The sequence below is a fragment of the Typha angustifolia genome, chromosome 14, assembly GCF_048772165.1.
Source record: "Typha angustifolia cultivar Huaian chromosome 14, ASM4877216v1, whole genome shotgun sequence".
Classification (NCBI taxonomy): Eukaryota; Viridiplantae; Streptophyta; class Magnoliopsida; order Poales; family Typhaceae; genus Typha; species Typha angustifolia.
The window spans coordinates 1,033,954-1,051,158 of NC_133252.1; the positions used below are offsets into that span (position 1 = coordinate 1,033,954).

Genomic DNA, 17,205 nt, shown 5'->3' on the forward strand with positions numbered 1-17,205 from the left:
TAAGCCGATTGACCCACATCCGTCTTCTCTGCTAACGTGAAGGAAATAAATGCTGCTAATGAATGAATAAATGTGCCAACACTTAAAAAAAAGATACACAACAAACTTTTTAGTCTCTCAGAAGCAACTCAATTGTTAGTTATATTATAATATACACTTTCATGTCCCCCTCCATCTTTCTCTTTTTGTATGTACCTTTCTTTTTTCAGCGAATTTGGAAGATAAAACGTACATTACACCCATGCCTGAAAGGCCACTCATGAAGCAGAACCTAGAAAAACTTGCCTGCCTCAACTCATGAAGAAGAACCTGAGACAAAGAAAAAAAAAAAATCTTGCCTGCTTCACGATGAAACAATACAGCCATCAATTCCCTTTCTCTACTCCACCGGTGAAACACTAAATGCACAAGAAAATGTACTTACACAGCATTCTGTAAAGGTGGGCAAAAGAGATGTGCAACCTTCGCAAATCAAAGGGTAGCACCTGAGTAAAAAAAGATCAAAACGTTAGATGCAGAAACTAGGAATAAATGTCAGCAGTCAAAATCAGTGTCGAAATAATGACTTACAATGTGTGAGAAACAAGGGTTGTTTGCAGTGAACTCAGAAAAATATTTAAGGAATTAAGAGATGCATATATTAACATCCTACGCCATCTTCAGTGCCTGCTGCAACTGAGCAAATGCTGACGGGTGGATCCTGCTAATAGCGGCATTGAAAGAAGCTTCCCCATGAAGGGATGCACAAGTTTTCAAGTTCTCTCTCAGCATTCCCTCTAACGACAACTGTTTGATGGGATCTGAATCTTTTATCTGATAATAAAGATAAATTCTCTAAATCATGGTGCAAATGGAAACAAAGTTTAGACATAAAAGTAGCTTTCAAATAATAACAGCTTACTTGTCTCCTCCTGAACTCTTTGCTTGAAACACTACCATATCCATGATTCTCATCGTTGGGCCAAGGAGAGCTTGTAATATCGCCACTGTCAAGAAATTAGCAGTTACATTTATAAGACACTACTATGAAACACCAAGACAGATCTGATTACAAATGGAAGAACATTATGGGACAAATCACCTGGAATCTTCCTCACTTGGTTCTTCATTTCCTCCCATAATAATGCTTGTACAGATACTACAATGTGAAAACCAATATACCTATTATTTAGAAAAGACCAAATACATGGAGTTAATTTCTGGGGAAAATTTTACCTTAGGATTTCATCAAGCTTGTCAAGTACTTCAGGTACTCCTAAAGTCAAAATGATGGAAAGGGCTAATGCATAGGTCTTTCTTTGCAGGACTGTGGCATTGTCTATCTGTAGAAAGTAAACATGAAAATGAATGCTTTATTGCTAACGGGGTAAATATGCAAAAAGAGCAGTAAGCATCACTAAGAACTAAATCTCTACAATTGTGTTAATCACTTATCACATGGTAAAGTTTTGTCTTTGAGGATATCCAGAAAAATTTCTTCATTTTTCTCATTGTTAACGTCCCTCAGTATTTCTCCCAAATAAAAATATACAGGCCCATCTGGCTATTTACAGTTTTTTTATACTACCAAATTATCACCTTATTCTCTTCTGTGAAAATTCTAATAAAAGGATCTGAACTAACAACTGAAGGCAAATAGAATATCAACTACCTTGTCAATCCACATATCAACTAAACAAAGAAGTATATTCTGGTTAATGGAAAGTCCTGCTTGCTGAAGGGCCACAGCAAGAGATGGCTCAGACGCCAACTGAGCCAGATATTTGGTATTCATCACCAGAAGTCTTGCAAGTATAGCTCCAGAAGTTGCACGTACTGTTGTCCTAGAAGGATTACGCTCATCGTCTCCACACAAGCATATAAAGATGAGTTTCTACAAAGCCCACGAGTAAAGATACCCAACAGCAAAAGAAGCAAGTTAGTACTAATTGATATTTCTCAAGAATTAACAAGAAAACAAATTCAGTACCTGAAGAACTCCAGGAATCAATGATGGCCCTTCCAAAGGAAAGCACTACAATATCATTAGTTTGATTAGTATAACTGCAAACAAGCACCAGTGGCATGGTTTCCAATATCAAGACAAAAAACGGGTACTAATATCAAATATTAGAGGTGCTTTACCACATATCTCACATGTAAAAGGGCAAATCCATGTTTCAAACAGAAACATACAGTAAAAAAAAATATTAAATCTGCATGTTTGGCAACTTGCAGCTAGTTGGCTTCCTCATGAATTATTTCCAGCTTAAGATCTTCATACATGAAAGAAATCAAACTCATAACTTTGGACATTGCTAATAGCTCGCTACAAACACTAGTCCAGAAGTAGATTAACAAGCTTGTTTAAACTCAAGATAGCGCGTTCATAGTTCAGAGACAAACTGGAAAGCAATTTCCACTGAATATAATAATAAAATATGAAGTTTAATAATAAGTTGCACTTGCATGTATTGATTACTTTCATCACTTGTATATGAGTAAAAGCTAAGCATCAAGCAATTATTTACAGCCATTGGAAGCAACAGAATGGAGATCCAGCTAGCATTAGCAACAATGTCTAAAAGTCTCAATCTATTCAGCTGACTGGAATAAAATGAAATAGGAAAAGTTTCTGTCACTAATGTAAAGTAATCAATCTATTGCACCTGAAAGAAGCAACGTACCTGAACTAGAATATCAACAATAGGAAGTGTTGAAAGCAGCCCTTTGTCATTAACATTTCCAATAATAACATCGAGAAGTTTAGCTAAACTTGGAGCATGCCTCTTCAAAAATTCAGCTCCACCAAAAACTATGTAGTCCTCAATAATACTGACAGCCACCTGTATTATGAAACATCTCTTAAATGCTATTGCATAAAGACATTAACTTTGATGTTACCAATGCCATCTTAGGAAGATATAGTCTAACAATCCATAGGATTTTACTACCTCAAAGTTTCTACTTAATAGGATGTGTAGAATAAGCTACTGAAAGCAATCTAGCTGGTCAAATTTCCTTGGAAACTTCCAAAGTTCCAGCGCATTCACAATGAAAACAATCAAAAGAGCACTAGGAAACTTGCTACTTATCAAGTTTCTAACATGTCAGATACAAAGAAAAAGGTGCTGTTGATTAATCTCCCTCAAAATTTGATCCAAACTAAATGAATAAATGGATAATAAAGCAAAACAATCTTTTCTAATGACCTCAATAGTCATTAAGTGCTGAACTATAGTTTCTAAAAAAATGTTAAAGTGCAACAAGAAAAGCAATGCCATTGCAGTGACCAATTTTAATGATCTGTGACATTTAGAACACTAACAAGACAAAGTCATTCTTAAATTTATCGAGGAACATATTGATAGGCCAAAAGTTAAAGAGGAACAGTGAACATGTAAAAGAACTCCTAAAGAAGAATAGCCTGAAGTTATATCCAAAGCTAAGTTCCAATATGCACTCCACAGAAGGTAAATACATGCGCAGATATCATAAGCATTCCATGTTAGATCATATTTGAACCTTAGATGATTGAAAGTTTGAAACATAGCAAAGAAAAGGAACACAATATAATAAGATGAAAAAAAGAGAAGATAAAGAAATTGATTCAAGATCTATTAAGTATAGATAATCACAGTGCAAGCATTAACTCTCATCTGACTAATAATGAATTGGTCATCAACAATTGGCCAATCAAAAACTCACCCTTTTCATGGTAAGATAATGTTTGACTCTCTTCAGCATTGCCAACACTTGAATGTTCTTACTACTTGACTAAGACCCTAGCAAAATTCTCGATATGCATGGTCTTTGGTGAACCAATTTCTTAGAGTACTCTAACCATCTGATTTAAGTCACAAACCCGAAGCACAACTATAATAATTGTTTTGTCATTCACTTTCTGATCTTTTTAAGGCCTCAAGCTTGTCATTCCAGGATATCACAAAGTAATAGTTGAAACAACTACTACTATCCAACTCTGTTTCATAAGATAATTTAATACCTAATCAACTGAGAGTTTGAGAGGAAGTGGAAGTTATTTCTATACAAATACTTTGAGTTGCCTATCCATAAGTAGATTGGCTAATTCCTAAAGTGAGTGTATGCTATCTACACCTGATTTTACTTCATTCATTCGTATTTAGAAAATAATTCTTAGCAAAATCAAGTATAAACATCTAAAATATGAAAAAAAGATTAAATGGTATGTAGTTGCATACATGATATGGCATGCATTTAGCCAATAACTGAGTGTAAAGAGGGAGTTCCCGTATTGAAGAATACTCAAAGCACATTAAAAAATAATTTTATCACGAAGTACCTAACCTGCAAATGGTCGAAGCTTCTTTCCATTATACCCACTAGATAAGGAAAGAAATCTAGCAGTTGAGGCAGAATGGAAGGGGCATTAGAAAGTGTTGCTTCCCACAGCTGCACATATCAGACCAACATCAACATATTGAAAAGATCTTACTTATTTAAATTAAGAAATTATAAGAAATTATAACTAACCAGGACACTGTCTTCCAGAAGATTGAGAGCATCGGGGCTATCAACATTTATACCACTTAGTAGAATGGGCAGAAGCATGTCATAGCAAATTGGTGATTGGCACCCAAGAGAACACACGAAGTTTCGAAGTGCTGCTAGCAGCTGTATCTTAAGTAAGCTCTCACCGGTTGATTCTTCCCAGATCTGGCAATATACAAAATCCCAGTATCATCCATCTATGTGGATCACAAAGAATGAAAGCTATAAGCCGACCACAAGTATCAACACTTTGCTGAAATCTATCTTAATTAGCCAAGGCAGTTCTAGAATCCTCTCTTCTTTGGTTGCCTTGATTAATGTCCTAACTCATGATAGGTGCAATCCTGAGCTGAAGTCAACTAATTTCTTTAATGCTTTTAGCCTTTCGCATATGGCAGGTTGCTATTATACATGATGGCTAGCAGGTTAAAAGGTCTTATTTAAAGGTCAGTTTTGTTCCCTTGCCTACGGTATTCTCTATTATTTCAAATCTTTCACAAAATTTGATGCTTAAACACAAAAAATTGTGTTTCACGAGATCGCTTTAGGATTAAGGAAACCGCTACGATGCCTACCATCTGCAGAATGCAATGAACACTACTGGTAAACATAATAGTATAATACTCACCATAATATTTCTTTGATCATTGATCTAATCAGGCCAGCAACTAAAATGAACATAAAAGCAAGCAACGGAAACAAAAGGATACTTTAAAAGAGCTCATTCACTGGAAGATCAAACAGCACAAACACACTAATATGTTGTAATAAGTGAAAATACCATAACAGTATACTCTGGTAACCATTAAAGAAAAACATATATGCAGAAAAAAAAAGTGATTCACAAAGCTAACATTGAGAGCATACCTTTTGGAAAAAGCCTGACAATTGACTTGCGAATGGCATAACCTTCTCACCAGCATGTTCAAGAAGAACAGATATGAAATTCAGAACTTGTACCTGAAAAAAGAAACTTTGCTAGGAGGATAAGTTTGAGAATATCAGAAGGGAAAATAGAAAGACAATACAGAAAGCTAATCATCTTTACAAGGGAAAAGTTCAATTGACAATCTGCAGTATTGATATAACTCTACATATCTAAAACTGATCGATTGCTTTGTCAGAACTCTTCCCTTTTCTTGGAGCAGGAGGGAGTCAATTACAGAAAGAGTAGAGGCGGATATGGAAATATAAACACAGTTGAATGTTCAAAATTGAGAAATCAAGTTAAGCTAGCGATTGTTTAAAATACAAGTCTCCAGAGCATTTGGAACTTCTGGAGATACCCTTCAGTAGAGAAGTATCCAGCATGTCCAAGTTCAAGATTTGTACCTATCAAATGTCCTTAGTACATAAAGAAGAAGCATAAAGTCAAACTGAAAGGCAAACCTTTGAGTCAAACTCTTGAACATCTTCCATCAACTTGAAACATAAAGTCAAACACGTTGGAAGAAGTTCCAAAATATCTTGTTCCGAGAAGTTAGTGTCTTGAACAAGATAGCACAAAGACCAACATGCGGCCAGCTGAAGGAATGACAGGTAATAGCAATTAGTAAAACAATAAAAGAACAAAAGCATCAGGTGACAGGATTAACGTTATGAGAAGATCTAAAAGCATACCCTAACAGCTATGTCCTCGTTCTGAAGCAATCTGACTAAAGCATGGTATACCAGCTTCCTAGTGTCACCTTTTATCTGTTCAAAAGTAAAATGATAAGACGAGAGAGAGCTGCAATTGTATGAGCAGCCAAAGTTATGAAAACAGAAAACAAAGTGCTACTTAGAGATAACAATCAAATTGGACTATTGGAGTGCTGAAATCATGGCTAATTTACAAGTGAAATAAATGAATGACCAACTACATGGGAATGTAAAAAATAATAAAAAGGAAAAATGGTCATGCGTGTAAAATGAGGCAAAGCAAAGAAGATGAGATTGGAGGTCTAAGGTGAAGGAACTAAGAAGTCTAAGGCCATCTCTGAATATTGGTGAATTGTCAAGGACAATGTGATGCTATTAATACAATTAAGAACTCAATCAACAAATATATATGAGCTTTGGACCCCCTTCACTAATCAACAAATATACCGGCATTGTCAGACTAAAAATGGTGCAGGGATGTTAAATATCATATTGTTCCCTTTTCAATCAGTCACAGAAAATGAACTATAAAGCACAACATCAGTTATGTCATCCAAACATGTTCCCAGCTTACAATACCATGAATCACACTTTGTATTAACTGTTGCATTTTCAAGAACTTAAACTAATGAATCAAATTGGTTAATTTCATTTTCTTTATATATAGTGGAACGAGGAAAAAGCTTGGCCCATGCATCCAAGTGGTCATGAGTTCAAGACATTGAAGTGTATAATTGTGTATATCTACCTTCCAAGACTCTGTTCATGCAGTCCCCATATATTGGGACAATCCCTTGTCTGGAATTATTACTCTTAACAGCAGATCTTGGTTAGGGGACTATGCACTTATGCAGTACAATTAATTGCAAAAGTGAACCTGGACATACTTGCCATTGCATAATGGTCATTTAGGCTTACATCACTTCCCAAGTATTAAACTGAATAATGAAGAGCTGGCATTCTTTTACTGCATAAAGATCCAGCAAAATAACTAAAATTTCAAAAGGAAAAAATAGTGTTTACAAGCAATAAATATGTGATTGTGTGATCCATAAGGAACAATACATAAAACTACAAATTATCGCTATGAGCAAGTGATGAAGCATATTTCCCTGTCAAGGTTACAGAAATAAAAAGGAGAAAAAATAAATAGGAAAAATGTGTCAGAATAAAACATTGGACCTCAGAAACCCACTGCCCAAGTATCAGCGCAATTTTTCGATGAATGATGTGCATATTTGGATGGTCATTTGAAAGTTCAATTGATAGAGACCCATGGAACCTGCATAATGAAACAATGACGGGAAGTATTATTATATATATCCCACCCAAAATTTTAATAGTTGTCTTGCATCTAACTAGTAACTAGATGCTCCCATGCATGAAGAGAAATATACAAGAGACATGCTGGTGCTATATAGTAGAATCTGGGACAAATTCCTGCCCAGCATCCATTACGTTTAGATCTAATAATATGAGAACCCCAGAAGTTCTACGACTTAAATGTGGTAATAATAGGAATGGAAGTCTAACCGCTTCATTCTAGTTTACTTATCGGCAGAGGCAACGCCAGGTAGCTAGTGGAAGAGTGGAGGATTCAACAACATGGGCCATTTATGGGTTGGGCGTTCGAATGGCCATTTGGTTTGCCCTGTCAGGGTTGTTTTGCTTTCCTTAAGTAATTAATCCGATTGGGAGACTATTTATAAGTTGTTTTACTTGAGTTTGACAGACAATAAAGTATTTTCTTCTTTTTCTCTTTTCTCTCAAGTGTAGTTAAAGGCTAGGTTTGTGATTTCTTTTCTCTTTCACCATTAAACTGTTGTAGTATTGCTTGATATGATTCCATCAGGTCAGAACCTATTAGGTAACAGCATTAGATCCGAATGGATGGGAACCTCGTGCATTGGAATGCCATGGACAAACAGATATCAGTTAAACACTAGATATCACAACTTATTGCTATTTTCTTATGCAAGGGGAAAAATAATATCTTAATCTTCTCATATAAAAGTATATAGTTATCCTCATTCAGAAATGATGTCACTAAAGATAATAGGGAGAGTACGAGGCGAGCTATAAAAAAAAAATTACATGTGCTGACTTACTGCAATACTGAATACAATACATAAATTAGGCAAACAAATGACCCAAAAACAAATATTTGCACATGACGTGAGAGCTTACCATTCGTCAAAGTTAAGGTAATTAGAAAGCTCATAATAGACATGCCCAGCAGCAGTGTAAGCTGCATCTTTCAAAAGCATTCCAGGAGTAATTTGTGTTTCCATTGGTGCAGAACCGCCCATTGCCTCACGAAGTATAGAAACAACGACCGGAGCAAGCAGCTGAAGTAAGATGCAGAGGTTATATATCTTTTTTTGTCTATGAAATATGTTAAGAGTACAAAAGTACAGAAATTCAAATTTCAAAGTACAAACTTGTCTATGGGTTTCAAATAGAACAATGAAAAGGGCTTCAGCACATGGCCTTTGCTTTTCAGTCCACTGAACCATGTCTTGCTCATGGTGAAAAGATTCAGGATTCTGGTGCCATTCATCTAAATCTTTTGCAGTGTAAATGAAGTACCTATCACAATATCAATAGAAACATCTCAGGATGTAACTACTACCACATGAAGAATTAAGAGAGAAGGTCCCAAACTAGTGAAGGACATTGCAATGAGCTAATGACTACCAAAAAGGCCATTATACCACAAAAGAATAGAACAGCATGTAAAATCAGTATATTGGTTGCAAATATAAACAATAAGAATTTGAAAGTTAAGAACCTAAACTTGCAAATTTTGCACACTGTTTATTAGACTTCAACACAGAGAGAGACACACTTCATTTAAAAAGAAGAACAGTAGGATAAAAGTGCAATATTCAATTGAACACAAACTTTCTAAAGATTTAAGCATCATTTTGGATGCAAGATCAACTAAGACAGTAAAGTGGGATGTAAACCTATGAAGTAGAAATTAATGGATATTAGCCTATAGTACTCCTAACACAACATATTGTCTTTCATCCAGTTGAGAGTGATCCACTCAGACTGAAAATAAGAGATGTAGGATAAAGAGAACATAAACTAATTTGACCACAAATTTCCAATACGGCCTCATTGGTTTCTATCTAAAATAGCTTCTCTCTTTCAAGTAAATGGATCTTAGTAAGGAAATATCACCTCTTTGTTTCATGCAAATAAATTGAGTTACCCAATTATGTAAAAACTAAAAAGAGAATATATAAAGGGAAAAAAAAAGAAAATCCCACATGAAAGGTCATTATAAATTACATGTTGCTTCAACAGGAAGAAAAAGAAACATCCCCATGCACAGTTTGAAGGAGATGACTTCATAGGAATAAAAAATAATATCAAGCATATAAAAGGAAATGTTTAAATAAAATAAAAATCCCAGGGTAGATCTTTATAAACCATAAGTTACTTCATAGGAATAAAAAAAATCCCCAATGTAAAATCATATCATATATTCACCATTAATTTGCATCTAAGAAAATGTAAATACCCAAGATAAGTGCAATCTAGAAATTACCTCCTTATCAATATATTGCAGAGTAATATGGCACGATCACTGGGTAAAATAACCTTAAGCATGTCGCTAACAGCTGCGGAGAAGTTTTTCTTCCTCTGCTCCAAACTTAGAGATTGCCCGCTTTCACTAATTACACGGCCAGTGAGGCTTCGTTTATACTCTTTACACTCCAAAATAGATTTAACTAATACCATGCATTGAATCAAAAGCTGCTCAAAAGGTGTGACAACTTGTTCAGGATTTGTCATCATATTTAAACAGAAGTCCATAACAGGTGGAAGAACAGATTGATGACCAAATGAATAAGGGTGTTTGCCTTGTAAGGAAACTATAACTTTCATCAATTTAGTACATGCTCTCTTTGTGAAGTCCCATAACTTGACTTGTTTTTCCCGGAAGGAAGAATCTGCAGTATTCAAGATGTTCATGAATTAAACATATAAAATCCTACAAAAGTTGTCTAGCGAGTAAAAAGTCAAGTGAATAGACATAGAGTTCCTTGAAATCCTAAAAGCAACTAATGGATAATCGTCACACTGTGCAAAGCTACAACATGGAATCACCTAATAAAAGATACATAACTATATTTGCAAAGTCAAACATGCACTTTATTTTCTAATTGTTAGTCTAATTTGCTCTTTAAAAAGGATTTGAGAGATTCAAAGGTAATTTGACATAATCTTCATTTGGATCAAATAGTACATACTGTTTAACTAATATTGGAATAAATCAATATTTTTAACAAATCAGCTAACATGTAGCAAGAAGGTTTCAACGCAGACATTACAAGTGAAGGACCTTGATTGGCAATTAAGCATCGAGCCAGCAGCAGTCCACTAAAAGTGAAGATTCTTTTGCAGCTGCACAGTTAAAGTATGTCGATAAAAAAAGCAAAGACACATACTTCATGGAGTTAAGAAAAAAGAGTTACACAGAAATAAAACCTTCAAATTCCTCAAAAATCAACAGTACAGAAATAATGTTGCAACAAGCAACAGTTTCCATTAATCAAGAAGAATCAAGAAAAATACATGACTGACGCCACATGGACTATCTGGAATGTAGTTGCTTGCAGAACAGTAGAAGATAGGCCAGATAACTTTAAAATGAGCTGCTGTACCCATTTGTTAATTATCACATCTCCACAGAATGATAACAATCAAATTTGATGAAACAAGTACCTATAATAAAAAGATGTCTAAAAGTAGCTAAAAAGTTATCCACCATATGATAAACAACAAAAGAAGATTATGTCGTGGACCTCATGGTTCCCTCATAATCCTTCTGTTTGATGCTATATAAATAGACCCCATTGCTATGTAAATTTATGGAGTCCAAGAATTGAACTTTACATGCTCCAAATATGAACATGTTTGGGACCACTGACTGCATCTTCTGTGTGCAACCTGTGGATTTGACACTCGAAGTAGCACGAACCTGCTTTAGTTAAATGCCTACATTCCCTTCGATTTCAACAAATAGGACTGATGCTTAGAAATCCTCAGGAACCCAATTACCTGTATCCCTTCATTTTCAAAAAGGAGAATCTATAGGAATCGAATCCTTTTTGCATTGCCAGTATTTCAGATGACTCCTCAACCTCAAATTGTCAGTGAACTGACCAGGACCTAACCCAATCCATTAGGATTGATAAGACATCAATATTAAACTCCAATAACGGAGACAAGAGACACCAATTAATTCATCCATATAGCTGCAAGCTTAAACCTAAATAAAAGATGCAAGAAAGCATTTACTAGATATCCAGTTCAAAGATAAGAATTACAGCAAACCAAATTTAACAACTGAGATCAGCTATTTATCATATTAAGATTAAAGAGTATAACATGTTACTACATCTGAATAAAAATAAAAACAAATAAATAAGAGGTTCAGCAGCCAGAAAACATAATCTAGTAATTACTAACACAGTTTATCATACACCAAAAAAACATAAAGAAACAATCGACATCAAGATATTGAAGAAAGTGAACATTCATTACTGAAACTAGAAGCAGTAAAAAAAATGGCTAAACTGCTAAAGATGCTAATAAAAAAGATGAAGAAGCCTGCTCATTGATGCTAAAAGTTGTAGAAGAGAGAATTCACAACTTAAGAAAGGTGAATAAGAGAAAACACTTAATACAGAAAAAATATGGATATGAAAAGTAACTTACAATATAAGAGGATGGACTGAATAGCATGCAAGAGAGCTGGACAAACTTCCTTGACCTGCCAAACCTCCTTAAAAATTGAAACAAGCAGCTATAAGTATTGTTTTATAAAACTAACAAGTCAAGAGAAATGATAAATAAAAATAATGAAGAAAGAACCTGGAAGTCTGATCTGAATAATTACCTGGGCAGATGTTGTATCACTTGGACACCCTGAAATAATCAGTTGCCGAACAATCTTCAAACAAAGCAACCATCTTTCACATATAAAAAGCAGGTCACTTGATTGTTCCATGAAGGAATTGATGTCAATACATTGAGAAAGAGAAGAGAAACTCTGCAATATAGTCTGCAAATCACTCTTCCAGAGGTTCCAAGTATAATCAAACAAATGACCTGTGATCTGCATAATGTATACATATAAGTACAAAGAAAGAGCTACAATGCTTCCTATCCATTTTTCTTAAAAATGGTAAGTCCATTATGAACCACAATCAACTAATTTGATGAGATACTCTTTTTTAGAACATATCTTGGTTGTACCATAAGTGCACCTAGTGCCTTCTTGAGGGTAAAGTTGAATGTGGTATATTTCCATGGGCTTTTGATGATTGGTTGTCATTCAATCTGTCAACGTCCTAATTCCTAAGAATATCAAATGTACCCCTACCTTACTCTCTGCTTTTCTCATCATGTCAATATATGATAAAAATGAATATCTAATCAACAGATAGGTATGTTTAACTTGGACGAGAGTCACACAAGATGCTAATACACTTGAGCTGCCGGGATTATGAAGTAGAAATGATTGTATGGAATGGCAACCCTAAATATTGATGTAGAAGCCTCAAACAAAATCTGAAACGATGCATTGCATATACAACCTGGCTCGTCTTCAGAGGATCATTGTCAACTTTGTATGTCGCACTGAATCGACAAATATAACTCATTATATCTAGATATGTGCAGCATATCCAACAATAAATACTACGTATAGTAACTGACCAATTTCAATTGTAATTAGATATTTAAGAAATCTCCTCGCATAGTCACGTGTGCAAGAGCATGATTCATGAAGGATCTCAAAGTCTGTTGCCAGAAAACTCGTCACTTATTTAGAAATAAATATTCCAAAGACCCTCTGTCTCAACTCTATCAAGATTTGTATAGTAAATAACTAATAGCATTCAAGATAAAATAAAAGGCAAGAACAGTGATAGCTTGTCCTAAGAAGTTTAAGAAAGTCTTTGCATCACTTCTTTGTCAAATTTTGTGTATAATAGAAAATGATGATGAACTGGAAAACAAACAAATTTAGATTAGTAGACGCAAAGAAAAGCATAAGACTACATATAAAGGTATAAAGATCTTGAAAAGCTATCTAGTTCTATTTGAAATTGCTGGCTTAAAGAACAAAGAAATTCAGATGAATATCTTCCAGCAGCTCCTAAGTCAAGAACTCCGCAATCGAACTACATTAGATGAATTACCAAGCTAATTAAAAAATAATCCAATAATAAGAAACTTTCACTTCTAAATGCTAAAAAGGCAAAACACTTAATGTTAGAGAAACATAAGTTCCAGCACAGTAAGTAAATCAGCAATACCCAGCGTGAGGAAGATTCTGATCTCACTAAAGCGTTGATAAGAAAGAAGACGGCCTCACGGATTGAAAAAAAAAACATAAGAAACTAAATGGTCAAATAAAGTCCAAGAAGAAGTACAATTTAGAACATATAAGAGTAGAAGGAAGACAATATATTTGAAAACAAAACTCTAATATTAGCACACCTCTGAGAAATTCCTCTGGTCTGCAGTGAGCCGTTTTGTTGACAATTCCTTTAGAGTTCGAAATAGAACCATAAAAACTCTATGCGAAGCAAGTATATCAGCTGATTGGAGTTGAGTTGCCAACAAAGAAAAGAGATCCGGCCTTAAAGACAACAGGATCGTATGTCATTATAACTGATTTTACTTAAGAAGTATTGCACTGAGGAAATGGTAGAACTTCATAGGATGCAAATGAAACTTGATGAGGCAGATTCTACAAGAAGATCTGACCATCTGGGAGTTTTCATGCCGACTTTGTAAAGAAAGGACTACTAGTATATAAACATACCAGTGTACAATTGAAAAGAAGTATTACATATTAACATAGATATTGAAAACCAAGGATGGTCGTGCCAGTAGTGGCATGACACTTATTTCTAATTTATCATATTTTCATCAATAATTATCAAATCAATTTTAGTTTTCATGCATGCTCAATATTCATATCATATCATAGGAAAATAATAAAATTCATATTTGTACGAAGACTATGTGAAACATTACAATAAATAATACTATTAGTAAATAAGTTTTGAAGATTATCAATAATATTTAATACAACATTATCGTGTTATTCTTGTACTGGCAAATAAAGTCTTCAATCATTCTCGTCATGCTACGTTTAACTAGATATCAGTTTTAATTATTGAACTGTTATCAATTAATATTATGTGTTCAATTATATTATGGAGTACTCAATCATTATAAAGTGTTCAATTATTAATATTAGTTTTAATAAATGTATTCAATCATATTACATGTTAAATAATATTTATATTTAACATTTTTTTATCTTTAATAAAACAAGCACGAAAGTAATATAAAGATAGAACATTACAATATAATTTTGTAATATATATATTTAAATCAAAAACTAAATATTGACATGTCGAAAACCTAAAAATATCTCTAAATATCCTAAAAATATTATGCGTGCCACTAGTAGGCCCATCGTTGTTGAATTCATCTATTATATATTGTCATATTCAATAAATATTGGATTAGTGTATGCAAAAGAAAGGACCACTCAGTTCAATCTATCATCTTTGAAATGTCAAGTCTTGCATCAATCACACTAAAGAGAAACCAACACATCATTACATATCTAACTCCATTTCATGATAGTTTGTAAATACATGATTCTATATATTAAAACCACACTTAAGAACGTACCATTCTTTTGGGTAATCAATACGTGCGATCTTGGAGATAAGAACAGCCAGCTGAAGTGCTATCTGCATCAAAGAATATGCAAGCAGATGGCATAATGAGCATTTAAGGATGCTGCTGCTACTACTAAAGGAAGACAGTTGTGAAATGTTCTGCTATGAAATTAAGAAAACAAAAATCAAGTATCAAAACAGACAGAAATCTGAGATTGGTAGCACAATTTAGCTGTTAATCTTTTAGTACATAACATATCCTGTTCAGTTTACATCCAGTGGGAGTCAGGAAGGACAGTAAGAGAAATTCCATTTCCACAATTTGTGCAATATACCAAGGAACTAAATGACCACAAAATTACAATTTGTTGTCACCTGGGTATTTTCTTCTCGTATGTGTAAAAGCAATTTCTTTCGAAGGTGAATCTTTTCTTCATTGCTAATGCCTCTGCATCAAAGGATCGTAGTATGTAATACAATATAAGAACAATCTCCATCTATAAAAGTTGCAGATAGCAGCAGCATGAATATATGTCAGCCCTGGCGGGAGGAGAAGTGCCAAAAGCATCACTATTGCATATCGGCAAAGGAGAAATTGAATGCCAGTTCACGGTGAAGTTCTAAAATAGATAAGTTTCATTCTTAACAGATGATGGACATCACTTAGTCTCATTCTGTTCTATCCATATTTTAACATCATCAGTCATCTAGCCTTGTTCATTATTCATTTGATATAGACTCAAATTCACTTTTCATGTCATTCTAGTGGGTGTCATTTTCCAAAGAAAACAAACATTTAAGTACTGCCTCTTAAGATCTACATTTACTTGCAATGGAGCTGAAATGCTCTTTGATCTCTAAATTACATGGTAACTTAACTGATTCAATGGATATCTAGTCAAAGGATTGTTTTCTAATGAGCTAGCACAATTCTGTCACATGTTAACACAAAATATATGGGCAAGTGCTTGGCGTGACTTGTAATATAGAGCATTGTTACAATTATCAAACAAAAAAGGAGTATTCTTATCACACTTGCAAGCAGCAGAGACAGATGATAACATATGAGAAAATCATTTATAGATGGATCAGATAGATCCAAGTTACCATACTTGGAGTGACAAGGAATAATTTATCCTTGACAAGTAGGAAGCAACAAAAGTTCATATAGACCAATATTTATATAACATGAAGATTTCCGTGGCGACCTCATTGTGCATAAGAAGGTGAAATGGAGCGATGGGATAAGGAAATAGCTCACGGTGAATCACGACGCTGCCTCCAGTATCGGTTGATGCTGTTCTTGAAATAAACCGAAGCCAGAAGACGGACATCCTCCCGGCAAGAAAGATCTCTCGCCGCAATTATCTCCTGCGACCACCAATGCGGATCGTTTCTTGGTCATTTTCTTGCAAAGATTGACGCATTGGATCAACAAACTAACCCTAATCGAAACACAGATAAAGGAGGACATGGATTACAAGAAGACATGAGCAGAATCCAGAGCGGCTCTCGCTCTGGGAAAGAGCGGCCTCGGCCGGCTTGCGGAGGGATTCGTCGGGGCTCAAGGAGTTCAAGAGTAGCGAGTACATCGTTTGCACATCTGAGGCCGAGAGCGCCATCACTTCCTCGATAACTACAGATTACGGCGACAAGGACGCGATTCTTCCAAGGAGACGAGTGGAATCGACCGCGATCGGAGGTGAGCGACTAGGGATGTGAAGGAAAGAAGATCTCTGTTACCAGAGCGAAGGAAGTGGCTTTCTCTTGGCTGCCGCGGGCTTGGGGTTCAATTATATGGGCTTTAGTGGGCCGGGCCGGGTCGGGTTGGGAGGGTCTCCTGCGGACTTGGGCTGAGCCCGAGCGCGAGGTTGGGTTCGGCACCAAATGGATAGGGCTCGAGCTAGGTTTCTATGGACCTGGCTCTTTTCTATTTTATAGCAGAGAAATTTATATTTAAACATTTAGCTCCTCGGTTTGGTTTAAGTCTAAGTCCCGAATGTAACTAATTAGAATAGAGTAATTCTATTTTATAGTATAGATGTCCAAAGGATTTATTGATGTGATTACCTTCCCCTGCCTCTGCCTCCTTTTAGTCACTCATTTTCTTTGTGTGATATTAATTAGTTAATTTACACAACACTGTTAAGCTCCTCAAAGCTTCAAGCCAACAAGACCCTCCAGATTACTAATAAGGTAGGGTGACTTGAAAGTAAAAAGAAAAAATTGCCCACAGGCCTCTAAACTCATATGGGCCCTGCCCTATTTAGATGACTGTCTACTAACTTTTAACTAAATTTTTTTAATAAATTTATTTTAGTACTTA

The 17,205-nt window shown here is 35.0% G+C and overlaps 1 protein-coding gene across 4 annotated transcripts; it reads right to left on the minus strand.

The window, feature by feature from the left end:
- Nucleotide 1: 1 nt before the first annotated feature.
- Nucleotides 2-16,626, minus strand: LOC140775852 (uncharacterized). Of its 4 annotated transcripts, none has more exons than XM_073119316.1 (25): nucleotides 16,361-16,626; nucleotides 16,141-16,250; nucleotides 15,255-15,327; nucleotides 14,890-14,951; nucleotides 13,678-13,819; nucleotides 12,071-12,289; nucleotides 11,890-11,956; nucleotides 9,713-10,118; nucleotides 8,595-8,742; nucleotides 8,341-8,501; nucleotides 7,336-7,435; nucleotides 6,133-6,207; nucleotides 5,902-6,036; nucleotides 5,380-5,472; nucleotides 4,495-4,677; nucleotides 4,309-4,413; nucleotides 2,667-2,825; nucleotides 1,970-2,014; nucleotides 1,652-1,873; nucleotides 1,216-1,322; nucleotides 1,082-1,138; nucleotides 902-986; nucleotides 571-813; nucleotides 425-485; nucleotides 2-309 (listed from the first exon to the last, which is right to left on the minus strand). In XM_073119316.1, exons 1-23 carry the CDS (start codon nucleotides 16,499-16,501, stop codon nucleotides 649-651), a joined length of 3,060 nt encoding a protein of 1,019 aa, XP_072975417.1. In that variant the 5' UTR covers nucleotides 16,502-16,626; the 3' UTR covers nucleotides 2-309; nucleotides 425-485; nucleotides 571-648. The 4 variants fall into 4 exon arrangements, with proteins under 4 accessions (XP_072975417.1, XP_072975416.1, XP_072975415.1 ...); XM_073119315.1 differs by having other exon boundaries at nucleotides 2-338; XM_073119314.1 differs by having other exon boundaries at nucleotides 2-341.
- Between the last annotated feature and the right edge of the window lie 579 nt (nucleotides 16,627-17,205).